Here is a 22,454-nt window from a genome sequence, read left to right as displayed (position 1 = left end):
GAGATAGAATATATAATTACTAAATCCAATTAAATAAATCTAACATGAAATTAGATAAACTAGTAATAGATAATACATTTTAATCTAACATATATCAAAAACTATAATAAAAAACTATCTAAAAAAAACTATCTAAATAAGTACTAATTAAAATTTAATACATTTTAATCTAACATATATCAAATACTATAATAAAAAACTATCTAAAAAAACTATCTAAATAAAGTACTAATTAAATTTTAATACATTTAAATCTAACATATATCAAAAACTACTAATTAAATCTAACATTTTAATCTAATATATATTGGCCGGCCGAGAGCAAGCTAAGCTCTAGCAGGCTGTGGATCGAGGCGGATGGCGCGGGCCGGCAGGGCGTGTTGGCCGGCCACGCGCGGGGCCGAGCTGAGCACCTCGATCGCGCGAGGACGACGTATGGCGGCGGAGACGGCGGGGCTCGACGACGAGGCCGCCGGGCGCGCGGGAAGCGGTCGACGGAGGGGGCTCGGGTGCGGGCAGAGACGGGGCCGGGCGGATGGCGCGGCCGGGCGGGGGTAGAAGACGATGGCGGCGCGGCAGAGACGAGCTCGATGTACGGCCGGGCGGGGCTGGGGCGACGGAGGCGAGATCGAAGATGGCGGTGGCGGCGGCGATGATCGACGTGTAGATCGAAAGGTAGAAGATGAAACCGTTCGATATATATAGGCCGGGACCCTTTAGTCCCGGCTAGTAACACCAACCGGGACTAAAAACCCTTTAGTCCCGGCTTGTATTACCAGCCGGGACTAAAGGCCCAACCCTTTAGTCTCGGCTCGCCTTACCAGCCGAGACTAAAGGGTTTTTAGTCCCGGTTGGTGTTACTAGCCGGGACTAAAAGTATTTTGGGCGGGCACCGAAATTGCCGCTCACCCTTTAGTCCCGGTTCTTGGTCTGGGCCGGTACTGAAGGCCTGAAAATTTTGGCAACCCGCCAGCATAATTGGAAAGACCTGGGATTTTGATTTTGTTTAATACTAGGTATTCAAAACTTGGTATTCAAAACTTTTCAATTTTAGACAATCTAGGGTTCCGAAAACATATTACATAATATCCGTCTCTAAAACATAATATATTAAACATGCATCGTTGTATCATGCGGGCACAACAGTGAATTTCTTCTTGACGTATGACCCTTGGTTATGATCTTGTCGTAACCATGGAGTGTCTTCATCATTTAACATGATGCTTGGATCTTTCTTCACTATGAAGGGTGGAATTCGGACATTTCTTTCGTAATCTTCTGACATGTCTGACTTGTCTTCAATTCCTACTATATTTATTTTCCCAGAAAGAATTATGTGGCGCTTTGGCTCATTGATCATTGAGTTGATGTCTTCGTTTTTTCCTCTCTTTGATTTTGTAGACATGTCTTTCACATAGAACACCTGACTCACATCGGCAGCAAGGACGAATGGTTCCTCTTTGTATCCAATATTGTTGAGGTCCACTGTTGTCATTCCATACTCTTTGTCGACTGTTACCCCTCCTCCGGTCAGCTTCACCCATTGGCACCGGAACAAAGGGACTTTAAAATTAGGTGCGTAGTCTAGTTCCCATATCTCTTCTATGCGGCCATAATATGTTTGTATATTCCCATTTGGATCTGTGCCATCTATGCGAACACCACTATTTTGATTGGTGCTCCTTTTATCTTGGGCAACTGTGTAAAATGTATTCCCATTTATCTCGTACCCTTGGTACGTGAGGATATGCCACGATGGCTGCCTAGCCAACAAATACAGTTGCTCATCAATATTGTCATCGCCTTGACATTCTTTTCGCAACCAACCACTGAAACTTTTCATGTGCTGACGCCTAATCCAAGCTTCAGTCTTCCCTGGAAACTTGGATCGTAAGAACTTCTTATGTATCTCGATGTACGGATGCACCAATGACGAGTTCTGAAGAACTGTGTAGTGTGCTTTATTGAAATAATCGTCTTCCATGCCAATATATGTTTTCTTCCCTAAAGTTCCTTTACCACTGAGTCTCCCCTCATGTCGTGATTCGGGAACGCCAATCGGAGCAATGTCAGGAATAAAGTCAACACAGAACTCAATGACCTCCTCTGTTCCATAGCCCTGGGCGATGCTTCCTTCAGGCTTAGAACGGACTTTCACATATTTCTTCAAGACTCCCATAAACCTCTCGAAGGGGAACATGTTATGTAAGAACACAGGTCCAAGAATACTAATCTCCTTCACCAAATGAACTAGGATGTGTGTCATGATATTAAAGAAGGATGGAGGGAACACCAACTCAAAGCTGACAAGACATTGAACCACATCGTTCTGTAGAGTAGCTAGTTCCACTGGATTGATTGCCTTCTGAGAAATTGCATTGAGAAATGCACATAGCTTCACGGTGGCTAGACGTACATGTGGAGGTAGAATTCCTCTTAAAGCAACTGGAAGCAATTGCGTCATAAGCACGTGGCAGTCGTGGGACTTTAAGTTTAGGAATTTTTTATCTGGCACATTTATTATACCCTTTATATTGGAGGAGAATCCCGATGGGACCTTGATGCTGCTTAGACATTCGAACATGCTGTCCCTCTCTTCTTTGCTAAGCGTGTAGCTAGCAGGACTTAAGTAATGACGTCCATCACCTGTCTTCTCTGGATGAAGGTTGTCTCGTTCTTTCATGCACTGCAAGTCCTGGCGTGCTTCAAGTGAATCCTTTGGCTTCCCGTACACACCCATGAATCCTAACAGGTTCACACAAAGATTCTTTGTCAGGTGCATCACGTCGATTGCGTTGCGGACCTCTAGGACTTGCCAATAGGGTAGCTCCCAAAAGATGGACTTCTTCTTCCACATGGGTGCATGTCCATTAGCATCTTTGGGAACAGATTCACTGCCTTGTCCCTTTCCGAATACTACTTTCACATCCTTGACCATTGCGAGTACATCTTCCCCGGTTCGGTTATGAGGCTTCTTCCGGTGGTCTAGCTTACCTTTAAAATGCTTCCCTTTCTTTCTTACTTGGTGGTTCAAAGGAAGGAATCGACGATGGCCAAGGTACACGACCTTTCGACATCTTTTCAAATATATACTGTCAAGGTCATCAAAACAATGTGTGCATGCATTATATCCTTTGTTTGTCTGACCTGAAAGATTACTTAAAGCAGGCCAATCATTGATGGTTACGAACAACATTGCTCGTAGGTCAAAGTGTTCTTGTTTGTACTCATCCCAGACACGTACACCTGGTTTGTTCCATAAAACTAGAAGTTCTTCAACTAATGGCTTCAGATATACATCAATATCGTTGCCAGGTTGCCTCGGACCTTGGATGAGGATCGGCATCATAATGAACTTCCGCTTCATGCATAACCATGGAGGAAGGTTGTAGATACATAGAGTAACTGGCCAAGTGCTATGACTAGTGCTCTGCTGTCCAAAAGGATTCATACCATCTGTACTTAAGGCGAACCTTAAGTTTCTAACCTCATTTGCAAACTCTGAAAATTCTCTATCTATCGCTCTCCACTGGGACCCATCAGCTGGGTGTCTCAGCATATTGTCTACCTTACGGTCTTCTTTATACCACCGCAACAACTTTGCGTGGTCTTTATTTCTGAACAAACGTTTTAAGCGTGGTATTATAGGAGCATACCACATAACCTTGGCAGGGATTTTCTTTCTAGGACGTTGTTCACCCTCGACGTCACCAGGATCATCGCGCCTGATCTTATACCGCGATGCTTTACATACCGGGCATTCATCCAAATTCTCGTATTCATTGCCATGGTAGAGGATACAGTCATTAGGACATGCATGTATCTTCTGGATTTTTAATCCCAAAGGGCAGACAACCTTTTTTGCTTCGTACGTAGTGGTGGGCAATTCATTTGGCTTCGGAAGCATCTTCTTTATGAGGTTTAATAAATTCCCAAATGCCTTATCGGATACACCATTCTTTGCCTTCCACTGTAGCAATTCCAGTGTTGTACCCAGCTTTTTTTGCCCCTCTTCGGCCATCGGGTATAGCAACTTCCTATGATCCTCAAGCATGCGCTCCAACTTAACTTTCTCTTTTTCACTTTCCCATTCTTGTTGTGCATCACGAATGGCATCGCCAAGAGCATCACCGAGATCATCTTCTACCGCTACCTCTTCTTCATCTCCCCCCATTGTAGTATCATCAAAGGCACCATACTGAGCAATAATGTCATCAATGTCTAAATCTTCTCCTTCACCTTCTTCCATCATGACCCCGCTTTCTCCATGCTTAGTCCAACATATATAGTTTGACATGAAACCTGACTTAAGCAAATGTGAATGAAGACTCATTGAGCTTGAATATTCCTTTAAATTCTTACATAGGGCACATGGACAGCATATGAAACCATCCCGCTTATTTGCCTCGGCCACACCTAAGAAATAGTGCAAGCCCTCTATAAAGTCTTGGGAGCGACGATCGGCATTGTACATCCAATGGCGTGACATAATCTGTATTACACGACAAATTATGAAAACCTTGAACATAATTAAGTATTTTATTACACAACATAAATGACACACACACGGTTGATTAATTAACTAAGCCTGGCTACAACGTAAGCAATCCCAACTATCACTAAACAAACTAAAACTACAATGCACTTCAGTAACATAATTATTTTGTGATCGTACGCAACTAAAACAGACAAATCATTCTTCTGTTGAATATCAATAAGCTTCTCCTGCTGGCTCACTGCCTCATCAGCAGCATCCGCTACCTCAAGCGCACCCAAATTCTGCACGTATGTAGCATAATCTTCCTCCCAGTACCAACCATCGCATCCATTGCCCTCCCACTGAAATTAAAGCCAAAAAATATTTAGTCAAAAATATTCAAGAAAAGCAGGTCAATTAGCCATAATTATAAAATGCGTAAGAAACTCACATCGCGATCCGGGCACTTGTAGAAAACACGACCCTTGTTGGGTCCCTGTCTCTTGACTCGGTACTCCATCACAATCTTCTGCTTACACTTGCCGCAGATAATGAGAGGGAGTTCTGGCCTCAGTCGTTTCGCAACCGAACGAGAGGCCGAGGATCCAGTAACAGTTGTCATCTACTTTCTATACTTATTTTTGCAAACTAGTGTAAATTTCATATTTTCAAATATCTATCAAATTATAGCTCAAAAACATGTTTCAATAAATAACCATCCGTACTAGTTGACCTTGCTTACGTGATCATCTCGACGAGCATTTCTCCACCGGACGGCACCGTACTTGGCCAAGGAAGAGCTCTGATTCTACGAGAAAGGGAACACGGTCTTCCACGACCGTTGCCGCTCTCCCTCGTAGAATCAAAGCTCCTCCTTGACGTCCGTTACCGCTCGGCAGAGAACATGCTCGCCGACATGAACACGGTCCGCAAGTTCAACTAGTACGGATTTTCTACAATTTTCTAACAATTTTCTAAGTTTTTCATTTCATGGAAAAATTAATTCTAAGATCACGTAAGCCACCGGGGACGAGAATGGCGCGTGCTCCAGCGAGGACGAGCGAGGCGTGATTTTGATGAACTAATTTAACTTTTGTTTATCCAAACATATATGCAAATCATCATGTGATTTTGAGCTAAAAATGACATATAAAATCATAATAAAGTCCAACATATAAAGTTACACATGCATCTACATCGCAAAATGAGATAAGCTACTGATAAAACATAAGAGGATTAAGTTTGTTACCTCCAAAATCGAAGAGCAACACCAATGGAGGGGGAGAGTGCAAGAACAACAGCAAGCTGAAGAACAGAGGCAGTGAGTTTGAATAATGGAATGGCTCGGGCTCGGGGAGGAAGAATTGAGCAGAATTATAGGCCGGGATAATTAGTCCCGGTTAGGGGTCCAAACCGGGACTAAATATTAATCTTTATTCCCGGGGCATAACCCAAACCGGGACTAAAAGCTTTAGTCCCGGCTGGTATTACCAACCGGGACTAAAGGTAAACCTTTAGTCCCGGTTGGTAATACCAGCCGGGACTAAAGATCCCTGCCCCGCGAACGACCGTTGGGCAGGGACCTTTAGTCCCGGTTGGTATTACCAACCGGGACTAAAGGGTCCTTTAGTCCCGGGGGCAAAAAATGCCGAGGCTAATGCTAAATTGGGACATCGTTCTAAAGTCTGTTCTCTAGTAGTGGACGCGAATCATATAGTAGAGACACAGACGCCCACAAACATGTACATACATTCATCACTATAAACGCACACACATGCAAATATTATTTTTATGAGCACCTTCGAATACTAAGCCAGCAGATTTTGAAATTGACATAGTCACCACACATCTGTCACTGTCAATAGGCGTATTATTGCCTATCACTGGAAAACCGAAGCAACTCCTTTGAAGCAAGATCGAACCTACCACTGGCGATATCTCTCACACATGCATTGTGACTCTTAACAAACTGAAGCAAGATCAAGGCTACCATGCGAACATCTAACAAATTTTCCTCAGATCCAACCTAAATTAATCCCAACTCCTCACCTAAAGGATATTGTCTTCACTAGATATATCGTCATCTGTCATGTCGCTAGAAAACTCCTTTGAAGCTTGGATGCTTTCTAGCGTCATCTCAACATGCCTCATCATTGGTCGTTCCTCAGCTCTAAACTTGACACATGTTGCTGCCCACTACCCCAGATCTGGACATCACTGCCGGTTCAAAAACCTCCTTCACTACCAGATTTTAAATTGACAGTGGCATACCGGCAGTGATGTAGGGTTGACATCACTGTCGGTTCTTAAAAACCGACACTGATCTACAGACAATAGTATCGGTTCGTGGCTCCACCCGACAGTGTCTAGTTGAATAACATTGCCGGTTTGTAGTCCCCACCGACAGTGACGTTTGCTTCAAGAGTGTCGGTTCTTGCCCAAACCGGCAGTGTAGATCAAGCCAACACTGTCGGATTATGGCTCAAGCCGGCAGTGTTGATCAAGATAACACTGTCGGTTCTTGACCCAAGCCGGCAGTGTTGAGCAAACCAACACTGTCGGTTGATGGCTGAAGTAGGCAGTGTTGATCAAGACAACACTGTCGGTTTATGGCTCAAACCGGCAGTGCGGAGCAAGAGAACACTGTCGGTTCATGGCTCAAGCCGGCAGTGTTGAGCAGTCCAACACTGTTGGTTCATGGCTCAAACCGGCAGTGTCGAGCAAGAGAACACTGTCGGTTCATGGCTCAAGTCGGCAGTGTTGAGCAGTCCAACACTGTTGGTTCATGGCTCTAACCGGCAGTGATGGTTACGACAACACTGCCGGTTTGTTGCTAACCGGCGGTGATGGCCCATTCACATTTTATTGTTTTATAATTTATTTTAATTTATATTTTTTTGTGGGATCGGGTTTCGCTTTATATACGCTACGTAGACGACATGTCCATAAATATTAAACATTACAAATGTTACAGTTACAGTTCAAATGTTATATCTAGATCTCGATCCCTCAAAACAAAAAAGAAATGTTCTCAGACTTCTTACAATAATCTGGCGAGCCGCTCTGGGCCATACTGGTCCTTGTACTTCACGGATTGTGCAATGGAAAATAGTCCATCTTTTTCCAATACCTCGGCTAAGATGAATTTTGACAGCTTCGATTGTAGTGCGACGATCTCCATCTCTAGCAGCCTTTCGTGCTTAAATTTCTTGCGCTGTCGTTCAAAAAAGATGATATCCAAAGAGGAACAGTAAATCATTTTGTTGAATTATTAACAGACATAAATGAAATGGGGATTATACACACCAACTTATCGGCTTCTTCCGATTTCCCGCCGATGTAGCGAAGCATTGCCCACATTACATAAAACACGCATTCATTATTTCCCGCCGGCTGTGATAGGTACTTCCGCTCCATTTCGACAACCTTGAATGGGACCGGCTTCCCACCGATATGTCTTCTTCGGACACTGAGCAACATTAAAAGGAGAAACATTAAAAAGCGGGTATGTGTGATTAGAAAATAATATGTTATTAGGATCGCTTACTAATTCAGCACTGACACCAGTGCATCCAGATGATAAAATGGTTTTTTCTTCGAGTCCCACACCTCGAGCAGATTTTTGGCAAGATTAACACAAATGAAGACGAAATGGTTGCTGCAATCACAGAATCCTAATTATCGAATAATCTTAACAAAAAAAGAAGCATAAAATTAAAAGCCGAGAACACATACTCGCAGTTGTAGGCTAGAAGTATGTGGGTTTTCTTCTTCATCGTGAATTCGTCGAAAATAGCAATCAATCTCTGTTTCAGGTCTTCCACATCACATCCATAGAGGCCTAGACATGTCCTCTCATTGACTCGCATGGGGTCCAAGAAGCCTATGTAATCCCATTTGCTTTTTAGAATGCAAAATTTTGCTATACACCTACATAAAATCATGGGAAGTGCTCAAAAGTTAACAATTTGTGTATCGAGAGAGTAGTTAATTGTAATATTGTGCGTGTAGGGTACTTACATAGTCCACAGCGTCAACAGTTGAACATCGAGATCGCGTTTCTGGTATAGCTGGAACAAGCACTCTCACTCGACATCGAACTTCTCTTCTTCAGGATAATTGAAAACATGTGGCGAACGGATAATAACCTCAAAACCAAAGTTGTCCGTCTCTGTTGCTTGAGCCATGTAATATTCATGTAAATAGCGCATATATGTTGACAGATTTTTATACTCATGATCGTGAACCAAAAAATTGCCCCTTACATACTTCATTGTTGGTGTTGCCATCCCTTGTACATGATAATAGATGGTCGCGGCCTCTTCCATGGTTAATCCTGGGTTGTCTTCGACGTACTTCTGTATGTTCCTTAAATCTTTATTGTGTATTTCTTCGTCTCTTGTTGTAGCGTATTTATTCTGTGTTTGCCTTTCGAATTCAGACTTCAACATAAATGAAGGCAGTGAGGCACAGAGATTGAAGAAACTAATACAATCTTCCTTCTTGACGTGTGCTGTAAATTTTTCTTCCATCAAGGAGGTAACGCTGCCACTAAACGACCTTTTTCTTTTCTGTTGGTCCACTTTGGGAGCATTAGCGACCGAATCCAAGGACCTTTTCTGCAACTACGAGGATGTCCTTGATCTTGTTTTGGGCTAAGGTGGAGGTGGAGGAGGATGACGACGAGAATTCTGTTTTCCCGGCGCTGATGAAGATGGAGTCGGACGAGGAGGAGGAGGAGGAGGAGGAGTCTCTTTTCTCAGGGCTAATGAAGATGGAGTCGGACGGGGAGGAATAGAAGGAGACCTCTGTCTTCTCGAGGGTGATGGCTCCGGATGAGGAGGGGAGTGATCTCTGTTGGGAGATGGTGAGTTATCATCATAGGTGGGCGAAGACTCGTAGTCGTCCTCATCATCAGAGGACAATTGGTGGTCAAGCTTAATGAAGCGCTTGCGCCAGGCCACTTGAGAGCCCTTGTTATGACCAAGTTTCGGCGTGTCTTCCGCTACGGGGTACTCAATGGGTATCTTGTTATACTTCTTATTAAGTATTCTGTCAATAGTGATGCGAGCGTAGCCCAGTGGAATTGGGCGGCCATTAATTTTCCCGTCTCCCACAGGCCAGGCCTGGCCGAGCGCCACCTTGTCCTTTGTCCATTCCTGATGAATGTACAACATAACATTGATGGGTTCAGTGATGTCGTCCACCGGATGAGGCACATTCGCCTCTTCTTCGTCGAGCAGGGTCGATCCGCAGCTGCTGCGACCCCTAAACTGTGGGCTAAAGGCAGTAGGAGTAGGGTTTTGTGGTACTGCTGACCCCTTGGACAGTAAAATTTGCTCGACTCACGCTTCAACAGTCGCCTCAATCCGTGCTACCATTTTGTCTTCCATATCTTTTAGTCTCTTCAAATACCCTGCCTCATGTTCCTCACTACCCCTCGAGCGGCTCCGGTAAGTGTTAGATTCTTGGGGGAATGCTAGTTTCCAAGGAACAACACCAGTTCCTCTAGTGCGACCAGGGTGCTCCTTGGTTCTGAGTGCTTGGGTGAGCACGTCTTTCTCCCTATTAGAAGTGCAAGTCCCTTGCCTCACCTCCTCAGTTACCTAGGAGATCCTCTGGATGAGTTCGCTCATGGGTACATTTGAGGAGCTAAAGCTCCCATCCTCGGCGTGCCGTACATTCCTCCCCATACAGTATATTACCGATCTGGGCTCCCAATCGGCGGTCTCAACCTGAATACCTTCCTCAGCAAGGCGATCCATCTTTTGAAGTTCTGCTTCAAATTCTGGCACCTTTTTGGCGTAGCCATGAGAGCCGAGATGATGAGGATTTATCGCTTTCTGCGAATTCTCCTTATTCTTCCTGCTCAGTTCTAAGTAGTCCTCGGATAACCTGTATTTCTTGAAAGCCTGCCAGAAGTCCTTCTGCTTGCTAAACTGTCCACCATCGAAATCTGGCTCTTTATTTTGGAGGACAAAATTCTTGTACAATGTCCCCTTGAAATTCTTGAAGCATGTTTCCATGATTTCTTTTGCTTTTTTCTTGACTAACTCCTTGTCATACTCGGCTGGGAAAGTGAAATACTCTGGGATCTTGACATCCCATATGTAATCCTTCTCGCTTTCGGGAATCCTCCACCGGTCATCATCTTTTCCAATCCACTTCCTATACTTAATTGGGATGAAGTCCCTAACAAGTAACCCGAGGATGGTCTTGTATTTTGTCAAAGCTATAGGCGGTGAGAGTGGATCCCCGAATTCATCGAACTCAGTAATGTGCCAGTGTGCATTCCTACCAACAGGAACCTTTGACACGCCTCGCTTGGATCTGGCCTTCCTGCTACCCGAACCCTCTAGCTCCTCGGCCGGTGGAGGCTCCTGCTAGAGACACCAAGTAAGCTATGACCCTCTCAATTGATTAGCGTGTGTGGCTACATAGTGACATGATACCAAAGTTACCTGGCCATCTTGGTCATTTTGACCCAGATCGAGCAGGCCGGACGGGGTCCATGGCTGCTCGTTCTCACCGACCTGATTGACACCGTCACCGTTTGTCGGATCATGCGGCTCTCCTGTCCCAGCGATATCTACCGCTTCTTGTTGCCGATCAGTTCTTCGGCGACGGGGTAACAGGCGACGATGAGTCATGGCTGTGACACGATCGTGGTTAGTTTTGGCCGCGGACAACTACTAATAGCATATGTTCATATATATATAATATGTTTAATGCAAAGTCTAATAATAAGTCCACATACAACAAAGTCAAATAATAGCATATGTTCACCTAGAACAAATTCATTGTTTGATTGACCACATACAACAAAGTCCACCTACTCTTCTACGAAACTAAGCCTACATCAACTTCCAAATAAGAAAATCGATGCCCATAGCCATAAATAAAAGCATGACATCTTTCCAAGACCAATGAGCAATTCTCCTAATCTTCACACCTCCGGCGGGTGGCTTCTCTTCGATATCCAATGCCAGCGGATGGCCATGGTTTGCATTCATTGGACCATAGTAGGCCGGTTGCCCATGGTTTGTAAGGTAGGCCGGATGACTATAGTAGGCCCTCAAAGCTTCAGCTTCTGTGTTGTATTTTTGTGCAAATTACCAGGGTAGCGATTGACTTGAGCATAGCAATCTTCCCAGGTTCGATAAATCCCAGACATGTGACCAACATGCACTACATACCATGCCATGGTTGCCTATACATTTAAGTAAATTAGGCATGTGGTAAGTGGTAATGGTAACTCACTGAACAAGAGTTATTATTCAAGTTATATGGCCAAACTAATTCTATTTAATGTTCTTTATCCTTGACATGATAAAAAATTACCTCAATAATTGGACTGTTTATTATTCGGAGATCAATGTGGTTTAGTAATCATACTTGCTGCTACTGTCGAGCTAATTTTAAAAGTTGTTTTTAACTTTTTTTCTAGAACAAACATCTATAGATGCCTTTTTTAAGCATGCTATACATTCCCCCTAAGATTGAATCCCCAAACAATCAAATATTGCTATAGTGTAATTTGGCGGTCTAGGACTGTGACAACAGGTCTCTAAAAATAGCATTATTTTTAAAATATACTAAAACTTATACAAGAAATAAATAATTTCTTGTAGTATATATAAGAAAATATTAGATGAAAGGTCAAAGCAAAACATCTACAACAGAAAGGAAATAGGCAAGTCATTGTAATTAACCAACATGACCAGTCAAATAAAGTAGGACCCTATCAAAATATTAGAGTTGCATACATTCTTCATCTTTAAAACTATTTAAAAAAATAGTTCTATAGGTCTAAAATATATATACTCCATCCTCACATCCAAAAACATTGAGCATCGGTGGCACTACAGACTAGACATTCATGATCAAACTGTATGCTAGCATTGCAATAAAGTAGCAGTAACATAAATTATGGCAAGTAAATTATCATATCAAATAATAAGTTGTAGTACTTGGTAAATGAAAAGCCTCTACTGATTCAAGTAAGCAGTTGTGGGACAAATCAGCTAGAAATTCTTATCTAACTCTTACACAAATAGAACACTTAGCGGGCATTTCATCTAACACTTAGCGGGCAGTGAGCCATGCACTCACCGTGTGGGTGGTAAAGCAGCTGTCCGCGGGCGCTCCTGAAGGCCTTGGCGGTGCTCCGGCGTCGAGCGGTGGACGGTGTGGGGAGTGCTCCGGCGTGGGGCGGTGCACGGGCATCGGCGTCGAAGAAGAGGAGCGTGGGGCTGGGAACGGCGGCACGGGGAGCGGTGGACGGTTGCTCCGGCGTGGGGCGGTGCACGGGCCTCGGCGTCGAAGAAGAGGAGCGCGGGGCTAGGAACAGCGACGCGGGGGGCGGTGGACGGGTGCTCTAGCGTGGGGCGGTGCACGGGCGTCGGCGTCGAAGAAGAGGAGCGCGGGGAACGGTTGGCGCGAGGTTGAAATTTGGATAATTTCAACCCGCGGTGGCCTTTTAGACCAGATCTCATCACTATCGGTTCTAACTAGAACCGGCAGTGATGTACCCCCATCACTGCCGGTTCTAACGAGGAACCGATAGTGTTGTGGGTACATCACTGCCGGGCCATTCTTTAAACCGGTAGTGATGCAGGAATATAAATTGAAAGAAAATGCAAAAAAATTGTGTTGCATCCCTGATTCGAACCGAAGCCTACAAGTTCTAGAGCAGCGTACAAACCATTGAGCTATTACCTGATTTCAGAGAGTTTGAAGGAATTTATTCCTTTGAGTGATTATCTGTCCCTGCTTTGCGCGTAGGCCCTTCAACTCCTCGGCCACGCTGGTACAACTTCACTTTATCTGTCCCTGGCTCTTTATTTTCGAGGACAAAATTCTTGTACAATGTCCCCTTGAAATTCTTGAAGCATGTTCCCATGATTTCTTTTGCTTTTTTCTTGACTAACTCCCTGTCACACTCGGCTAGGAAAGTGAAATACTCTGGGATCTTGACATCCCATATGTAATCGTTCTCGCTTTCAGGAACCCTCCACTGGTCATCATCTTTCCCAATCCACTTCCTGTACTTAATTGGGATGAAGTCCCTAACAAGTAACCCGAGGATGGTCTTGTATTTGGTCAAAGCTATAGACGGTGAGAGTGGATCCCCAAATTCATCGAACTCAGTAATATGCCAGTGTGCATTCCTACCAATAGGAACCTTTGACACGCCTCGCTTGGATCTGGCCTTCCTGCTACACGAACCCTCTGGCTCCTCGGCCGGTGGAGGCTCCTGCTAGAGACACCAAGTAAGCTATGACCCTCTCAATTGATTAGCGTGTGTGGCTACATAGTGACATGATAGCAAAGTTACCTAGCCATCTTGGTCATTTTGACCCAGATCAAGCAGGCCGGATGGGGTCCATGGCTGCTCGTTCTCACCGACCTGATTGACACCGTCACCGTTTGTCGGATCATGCGGCTCTCCCGTCCCAGCGATATCTACCACTTCTTGTTGCCGATCAATTCTTCAGCGACGGGGTAACAGGCGACGATGAGTCATGTCTGTGACACGATCGTGGTTAGTTTTGGCCGCGGACAACTACTAATAGCATATGTTCATATATATATATAATATGTTTAATGCAAAGTCTAATAATAAGTCCACATACAATAAAGTCAAATAATAGCATATGTTCACCTAGAACAATTTCATTATTTGATTGACCACATACAACAAAGTGCACCTACTCTTCTACGAAACTAAGCCTACATCAACTTCCAAATAAGAAAAGTGATGACCATAGCCATAAATAAAAGCATGACATCTTTCCAAGACCATTGAGCAATTCTCCTAATCTTCACACCTCCGGCGGGTGGCTTCTCTTCGATATCCAGTGCCAGCGGATGGCCATGGTTTGCTTTCATTGGACCATAGTAGGCCGGTTGCCCATGGTTTGCAAGGTAGGCCGGATGACTATAGTAGGCCCTCAAAGCTTCAGCTTCTGTGTTGTATTTTTTGTGCAAATTACCAGGGTATTGATTGACTTGAGCATAGCAATCTTCCCAGGTTCGATAAATCCTAGGCATGTGACCAACATGCACTACATACCATGCCATGGTTGCCTATACATTTAAGTAAATTAGGCATGCGGTAAGTGGTAATGGTAACTCACTAAACAAGAGTTATTATTCAAGTTATATGGCCAAACTAATTCTATTTAATGTTCTTTATCCTTGATATGATAAAAAATTACCTCAATAATTGGACTGTTTATTATTCGAAGATCAATGTGGTTTAGTAATCATACTTGCTGCTACTGCCGAGCCAATTTTAAAAGTTGTTTTTAACTTTTTTTCTAGAACAAACATCTATAGGTGTCTTTTTTTAAGCATGCTATACATTCCCCCTAAGATTGAATCCCCAAACAATCAAATATTGCTATAGTGTAATTTGGCAGTCTAGGACTGTGACAATAGGTCTCTAAAAATAGCATTATTTTTAAAATATACTAAAACTTATACAAGAAATAAATAATTTCTTGTAGTATATATAAGAAAATATTAGATGAAAGGTCAAAGCAAAACATCTACAACAGAAAGGAAATAGGCAAGTCATTGTAATTAACCAACATGACCAGTCAAATAAAGTAGGACCCTATCAAAATATTAGAGTTGCATACATTCTTCATCTTTAAAACTATTTTTAAAAAATTAGTTCTATAGGTCTAAAATATATATACTCCATCCTCACATCCAAAAACATTGAGCATCGGTGGCACTACAGACTAGACATTCATGATCAAACTGTATGCTAGCATTGCAATAAAGTAGCAGTAACATAAATTATGGCAAGTAAATTATCATATCAAACAATAAGTTGTAGTACTTGGTAAATGAAAAGCCTCTACTGATTCAAGTAAGCAGTTGTGGGACAAGTCAGCCAGAAATTCTTATCTAACTCTTACACAAACAGAACACTTAGCAGGCATTTCATCTAACACTTAGCGGGCAGTGAGCCACGCACTCACCGTGTGGGTGGTAAAGCAGCTATCCGCGGGCGCTCCTGAAGGCCTCAGCGGTGCTCCGGCGTCGGGCGGTGGACGGTGTGGGGAGTGCTCCGGCGTGGGGCGGTGCACGGGCGTTGGCATCGAAGAAGAGGAGCGCGGGGCTGGGAACGACGGAGTGGGGAGCGGTGGACGGTTGCTCCGGCGTGGGGTGGTGCACGGGCCTCGGCGTCGAAGAAGAGGAGCACAGGGCTGGGAACGGCGACGTGGGGGGGGGGGGGGGGATGGGTGCTTCGGTGTGGGGCGGTGCCCGGGCATCGACGTCGAAGAAGAGGAGCACGGGGGAACGGTTGGCGTGAGGTTGAAATTTGGATAATTTCAACCCGCGGCGGCCTTTTATACCAGATCTCATCACTGCCGGTTCTAACTAGAACCGGCAGTGATGTACCCCCATCACTGCCGATTCTAACGAGGAACCAACAGTGTTATGGGTACATCACTGGTGGGCCATTCTTTAAACTGGCAGTGATGCAGGAATATAAATTGAAAGAAAATGAAAAAAAAATGTGTTGCATCCTTGATTCGAACCGAAGCCTACAAGTTCTAGAGCAGCGGACAAACCATTGAGCTATTACCTGATTTCGGAGAGTTTGAAGGAATTTATTCCTTTGAGTGATTATCTGTCCTTGCTTTGCGCGTAGGCCCTTCAACTCCTCGGCCACGCTGGTCGCGCGGTTCCCATGAAGATTGAAGAGCCGCTGTTTACCGAGGAGTCCCCACGAAGAGACGCCATCCTTGGACTGGTCGCGGCCCTTCAGTTCCCTATGAAGAGACGCTGTGTTTACTCCCCGACCACGCTGCTCACACCGGTTCCCAAACGCAGGCGCGCGCGCTCCGTCTTCCCATCGCATGCGCAATGGCGGTTCAATGGCATTCCCAACGCAAGCGCGCTCCGTCTTCCGAGGGGTGGGAGTTATTGCACCGTGATCAGTTCCACCCACAGACACGCCTATATAAGCTAGGCCACCATGCACGTAGTCGGCCGCCATTGCACCACCGCGCGTCAAGAAAATGAAGCACACCCTTCCCACGCGCACACCTCGCTCCGGCCCTCGACGACCACCCGCCACCACAATGCCTCGTTGCTTGAAGACAACATGGGCTATGCTGAACCCGTCGTCCTCACGTCACCCCCCGATGCCTCCACCGATGCCGTCATCCGAATCGGACCTCGAGGCGAACCTCGAGGATGATCCGGACCGTGAGACCACATCGGAGGAGGAACCGGAACCTCTTCCGGTGGAGGAGGTCATCTTCAACTCGTTGGAGATGGCTCAGAAGGAGGTGGAGGACCGGCACCTCCGCGCCATCACACAGAAGGAGACCGACGACTGCATCCTGAAGTGCGTCGTCGAGATCTCCAAGGAGGAGGAGCGCCGCCACGAGGAGGAGGAGCGCCACCGCCAAGAGGAGGAGGAGCGCCGCCGCCGCCAGGAGCAGGAGACCGAGCTGCGTCTCATGATGGATGCAGAACGGCACCGATGTAGGGCTGAGCGAAAGAAGCGCAAAGAGGAGCACCGGCAGCAGGGGGACGACGACGCAGGCAGCACCGGCAATAATTAGTAGCACTAGTGATTAATCTATGTCTTAGGACAATGTAATAATTTACTGGTGCTCAAAAAATCGTGTCGTCGAATCCTTTATTTGATCATCTTCACCTTGGTGCTGAGAAATACCGTGTTGCAGCATGTCTGTGTTCTGGCAGTGATGGGGGTACATCACTGCCGGGCCATTCTTTAAACCGACAGTGATTTCAGTGTAGCGGTTACAACATAAGTAAATTATCTTTTCATCTCCTTTCAAATACCTCCTACTGGCACAACGGTTAAGACCCCACAACTTAGCCCCCGATACCCATGTTCGAATCCCGGGCACCCCAATTTTTTTGGTATAATTTTATTATTTATTAAGCGGTGTAAAGGTCAAAAAGACAAAATAAATAAACCAGACACACATCCTATACTATCACAGCGGTTAAGTGTCTGAACTTTGTAGTTCGAGACCCGAGCTCAAACCCGAGGGCAGGCACAATTATTTTTTAATTTTTTATATATCACTGCCGATTTTTAAAATCAACCGACAGTGATAACAAGCATCACTGTCAGATTTTTCTCATCACTACCGGTTTATTGAAACCGACAGTGATGTTTATATATATTAAAAAAATTATTTTACATACTGAATAAATAGAAGCATATGTATTCCTATATTGAAATGGCTTGAATTTTTTTGGCAAGCTTGTACACCCAAATTAAGACCCCACACATGATCTTAGGTTTTTATGATTATTTTTTATTTATTATATTTTTCTCTATGCCCAATGAGATAAAAGAGGGTGAATTTCATTTTGGACCCAATATATTTTTTCATCCACTCCCACAAAATTCTTATCCCTAGGGCACATTAGAGCCTGTGTAAAAGTTTGGCACCATTTCAGATCTTTTCGTGGGTAGACTCAGTTCAACCTATAATTAAACGGTCTCGTCGTGCGAAAATTCAATTAAACCTCAGAAAGTAGCAAACCATCTCTGGAAAATCCAAAACTTGGTGTTTCCTTCACACGTGGCACGTGCAAGCCTGAGAAAAAGTTTGAGACCAATACAATACCGGAATGCATATGAACCACAGAAATCTTGATAACCTATGTGTATAGTCATGGTTCGATGAAAGGGCACATGTACCTCCGTGAAGCATGTATACACCGCCTATGTCGAAATGGCTTGAAATTTTTTTGGCAAGATTGTACACCCAAATTAAGACCCCACACAGAATCTTAGGTTTTTATGATCATTTTTTTATTTATTATATTTTTCTCTGTGCCCAATGAGACAAAAGAGGGTGAATTTCATCTTGGACCCAATAGATTTTTTCATCCACCCCCACAAAATTCTTATCCCTAGGGCACATTAGAGCCTGTGTAAAAGTTTGGCACCATTACGGATCTTTTCGTGGGTAGACTCAGTTCAACCTATAATTAAACGGTCTCGTCGCGTGGAAATTCAATTAAACCTCAGAAAGTAGCAAACCATCTCCAAAAAATCTAAAACTTGGTGTTTTCTTCACACGTGGCACGTGCAAGCCTGAGAAAAAGTTTGAGACCAATATGACATCGGAATGCATATGAACCACAGAAACCTTGATAACCTATGTGTATAGTCATGGTTCGATGAAATGGTACATGTACCTCCGTGAAGCATGTATACACTGCCTATGTCGAAATAGCTTGAAATTTTTTTGGCAAGCTTGTACACCCAAATTAAGACCCCACACAGGATCTTAGGTTTTTCTGATCATTTTTTATTTATTATATTTTTCTCTGTGCCCAATGAGACAAAAGAGGGTGAATTTCATCTTGGACCCAATAGATTTTTTCATCCACCCCCACAAAATTCTTATCCCTAGGGCACATTAGAGACTGTGTAAAAGTTTGGCACCATTCTGGATCTTTTCGTGGGTAGACTCAGTTCAACCTATAATTAAACGGTCTCGTCGCGCGAAAATTCAATTAAACCTCAGAAAGTAGCAAATCATCTTCGAAAAATCCTAAACTTGGTGTTTACTTCACACGTGGCACGTGCAAGCCTGAGAAAATTTTTGAGACAAATACGACACCGGAATGTATATTTCTAGTTGCCCAACAAATGTTACACGAATTACATGCATGACAATAATTAAACACACAAAGCCGTACATATTAAAATTAGAATCCAATTAAACTATGACCTTGAAAACCTACTAAATAAACATTAATTACCATCAGAATCACTGTCGGGATCGATCGGACCACCCACACTAACATGCCTCTGTAGCCATATATGGTAATTGATGTCACGGATTATGTATCCGCTTGTATCGATGAAGTCCAATGCCCGTATGAGTGCACTCTCTCATGCCTCACAATACCGAAAGAATGGTCGACCATAGATGTAACCTACTGAACGACCACTGCCCCTGTTAGTAATCCTTATGCAGTACTGGCATCCTTCTGTAGTGAGTTGGCCGAGGTTTCCATTGCAGAACTCCCAATCGTACCCGAGTTGCTCCGTAGCTTGGTCTAGAATGGCCCACAAGCCACATGCAGCATAGGTAAGGTCCTGTAGCGCAATCTGCATATGGAGAAAAAGAAAAAAAATTAGTGAATGTTATTACAATATTAAACAACAAATAACCACGACTCAGGTATAAGTGACCATTTTACCACATCCGCATGGTTGTAGCTCGCAAACCATTCGCTTGCTTGCGGGACGGGGATATCACCAGCATTCAAAGCAAGTGCCTTGAAGTGCGAGAAATCAGGCACATCATAGCAAATACGTCGAAGTGCCTCTAAACAAATGCGCACGGCAGTTAATTGGGCGCTTATCATGTCCGAGCTCGGTATTCCAGTCCCGTGGATATGGTTCCGATGATTTGAACCCCTCACAGGGATGAAAAAACTCAGTTCACACGTCCATAGCCGACCACTTGCATTAGATGTCGTATTCTCGATGATGTCCGAGATAAAGAACTAGCTAAGTGTTGTTCGCAACCAATCTATTGGGGATATAGTCTGCGACATATATATGCATGCAACAATGATATTAAACTAATTACAGTTATTTGTTAGCATCAAAAAACAAAAGATGTTGGAAAATATTTCATACAATAGCTGGAACAGGGAACCATGGAATGGCCATGTTAGGAGCGAATGGCTCATCGCCAGGGTGGAAACCTGGTTCTTGTGGTGGGGGAGGTCCGTTGTTCATACCACCTGATAGATAAAATGCAAAAAATATGAACTTAAAATATATGCACAAAAAATTCTTCCAAGTAAAATGTGGCAACATAATTAAATATAGGTCGAATGCAAGGAATAAGAATATATATAAATGTAGAATGCAAAGAAACATGAATATAAATATAGATCAAATGAATATAGATAGAATATTGGAGAAGACAACATATCAATACCATTGAAAAATGCAGGAGCCATGACCAAATCACATAGAGAGAGAGTGGATGTCTTGAGAAGTGAGAGTGAAACGTGAGAAATGAGACTGAGAGAGTTCGTGGGTGGGTGGGATCGATGTATGTGGCCGGCAGTTTGTTTTATATAGGGGGGCATGGACATCACTGCCGGTTTTTAAATAGAACCAACGGTGAAGGTGTATATCACTACTGGTTTTTAAATAGAACCGACAGTGAAGGTGACTAGCACTGCCGGTTTCTAAATAGAACCGACAGTGAATGTGCATATAAGTAAAGGATATATTTATTTAGATACTACAGTGGGAAAGTTTTAACAACAACGATATATTTATTTTGATAGTAATGAAATACATAAAAAAATTACAAAAAAATTAGAAATAAGTTACATATACGATAACAAAGACCTTACACTAAAAATCCATATACGATAACAAAGACCTATTTGCGTACAGGTTAATGTTACCATCAATGTGTATCAACACATTATAATTTAACCACCTCAGTAGCATTCTTCTAGCACCAACTAGGGTCAAACAACAGCACCGAGGTGGTCTACGAGCTATACCGGTTGGAGATGACAAGGTGGCATCGATGAATCCATGCCTCTACTGTACATGGCCTTTTTCTCGGTACAGTCTAGACTACAGAGCACATCGGATTCAGCTCGGCACCACACCAATGAACCAATGCCGCTCTGGGATGGGAAATTGCCTAGAGCACACTAGGTCTCTCTAGACATACAGTCCATAGTGCACCACAGTGGATGGCTCTGTGAACCTCGTGGCATCTCCAATCTTCGGTGTTGCTCTATCTTCAGTAGCATTCTTCTAGTACCTCATGTGTGCACCATTTTGGTGGACTACGATGTATAATGATATATGTGGTTTGTTGTGAGAGGAAAATATTGTATCATGGCTGATAAGGCCTGGCTGAAACTAACATGCATGGAGAGGCTAGCTCATAGCCGAGGGCCATTTTATAGGGGCTAGCAGTCGTGGTACATTTTTATTTCTAAACTAAAGTTGTCGGGGTAGGTGGGAGCAGTGTTCGAACGGTTGTGGTCATGGGAGCACTGTTGGCATGTGAGGAGCATCTACACATCATTGTCGGTTTTAGTTTAAAAACCGACAGTGAATTGGGCCTTCTGTGTCGGTTTGAGCAACCGACTATGATAGAAGATATCACTGCCAGTTTTGAACCCAAAACCGGCAGTGAAGGGCCCTACGGCCAACTTTAGGTAAAAAAATATAAAAAAATAGTGTCGGTTTGGAGCCTGCCATCGCAGCCTTTTGTAAAAAATATAAAAAAGTTTGGCCCGCCTGGGATTCGAGCGCGGGTCTCAGAGTACAAAGTGCGCGGCCTTAACCGCTGAGCTAGAATAGGGAGTTCACTTAGTTTACTTTTCTTTATTTATTTATTAATAGAAATAATGCAGTTAGTTTATATTCTAAAATAACACAAAAATTTGTGTCTTGATTATTTAATTCTATGATAATGAATTAATGGTCTATAATTATCAAATAATAGTGTTTGTGAACATCATCTTAATATTTGATTACATAGTCAATAATTAAATTGTAGAGATGCGCACAAAACATAAATTAAATATTCAGTGTGAATTACTGATACAACGTCTGCATAATGATTACATAGTTAACAATAATCTAACTATCTTTAGGTGCATCAACAATGAGGGCCTCATTGTGATCAATTCGTACGTAAGCAGGTTCGTCACCCTCTTGAAGGATAGGTAGGGGTACGTTCGTCCCGAATGCAGGCATTTCCTGATAGCCCCTGTAGTCTTCTTCATCCGTCACTCCATTGACACCGACAATCTTCCTTTTCCCTTCTAGGACTATTTTTAGCCTTCCTTTTGTCTTGTTGTCCCTTGCATAACATCTCTTGCAAGGATGAACGTGTTGTCTCTATATGCGGTCTTAGTGAGATCAATGGTAGTAAACCCTTCGCTGTCAGTGTTG

At 43.6% G+C, this 22,454-nt stretch overlaps 2 protein-coding genes across 2 annotated transcripts; one reads left to right on the top strand and one right to left on the bottom strand.

Moving 5' to 3' along the window:
• Window positions 1-1,129: 1,129 nt before the first annotated feature.
• On the bottom strand, window positions 1,130-5,099 carry LOC136484381 (uncharacterized). The gene is made up of 5 exons (XM_066481613.1): window positions 4,929-5,099; window positions 4,738-4,839; window positions 2,804-4,492; window positions 2,417-2,650; window positions 1,130-2,140 (listed from the first exon to the last, which is right to left on the bottom strand). The coding sequence occupies exons 1-5, from the start codon at window positions 5,097-5,099 to the stop codon at window positions 1,130-1,132; spliced, it is 3,207 nt and encodes a 1,068-aa protein (XP_066337710.1).
• Window positions 5,100-16,644: 11,545 nt separating this feature from the next.
• On the top strand, window positions 16,645-17,070 carry LOC136480338 (vicilin-like seed storage protein At2g18540). Its single transcript, XM_066477918.1, has one exon. The coding sequence runs from the start codon at window positions 16,645-16,647 to the stop codon at window positions 17,068-17,070; it is 426 nt and encodes a 141-aa protein (XP_066334015.1).
• Window positions 17,071-22,454: the final 5,384 nt, after the last annotated feature.

The sequence above is a fragment of the Miscanthus floridulus genome, chromosome 9 (genome assembly GCF_019320115.1).
Source record: "Miscanthus floridulus cultivar M001 chromosome 9, ASM1932011v1, whole genome shotgun sequence".
NCBI classification, from domain to species: domain Eukaryota; kingdom Viridiplantae; phylum Streptophyta; class Magnoliopsida; order Poales; family Poaceae; genus Miscanthus; species Miscanthus floridulus.
This window is presented reverse-complemented; position numbering and strand designations above follow the sequence as displayed.

Coding starts and splice junctions, on each gene's coding strand:
- LOC136484381 (XM_066481613.1), bottom strand. CDS start 5,099: ATGACAACTGTTACTGGATCCTCGGCCTCTCGTTCGGTTGCGAAACGA. Junction 2,651..2,803: donor CCTATTGGCAAGTCCTAGAG/GTCCGCAACGCA, acceptor CATCCAGAGAAG/ACAGGTGATGGACGTCATTA. Junction 2,141..2,416: donor GAGGAATTCTACCTCCACAT/GTACGTCTAGCC, acceptor GTCCGTTCTAAG/CCTGAAGGAAGCATCGCCCA.
- LOC136480338 (XM_066477918.1), top strand. CDS start 16,645: ATGCCTCCACCGATGCCGTCATCCGAATCGGACCTCGAGGCGAACCTC.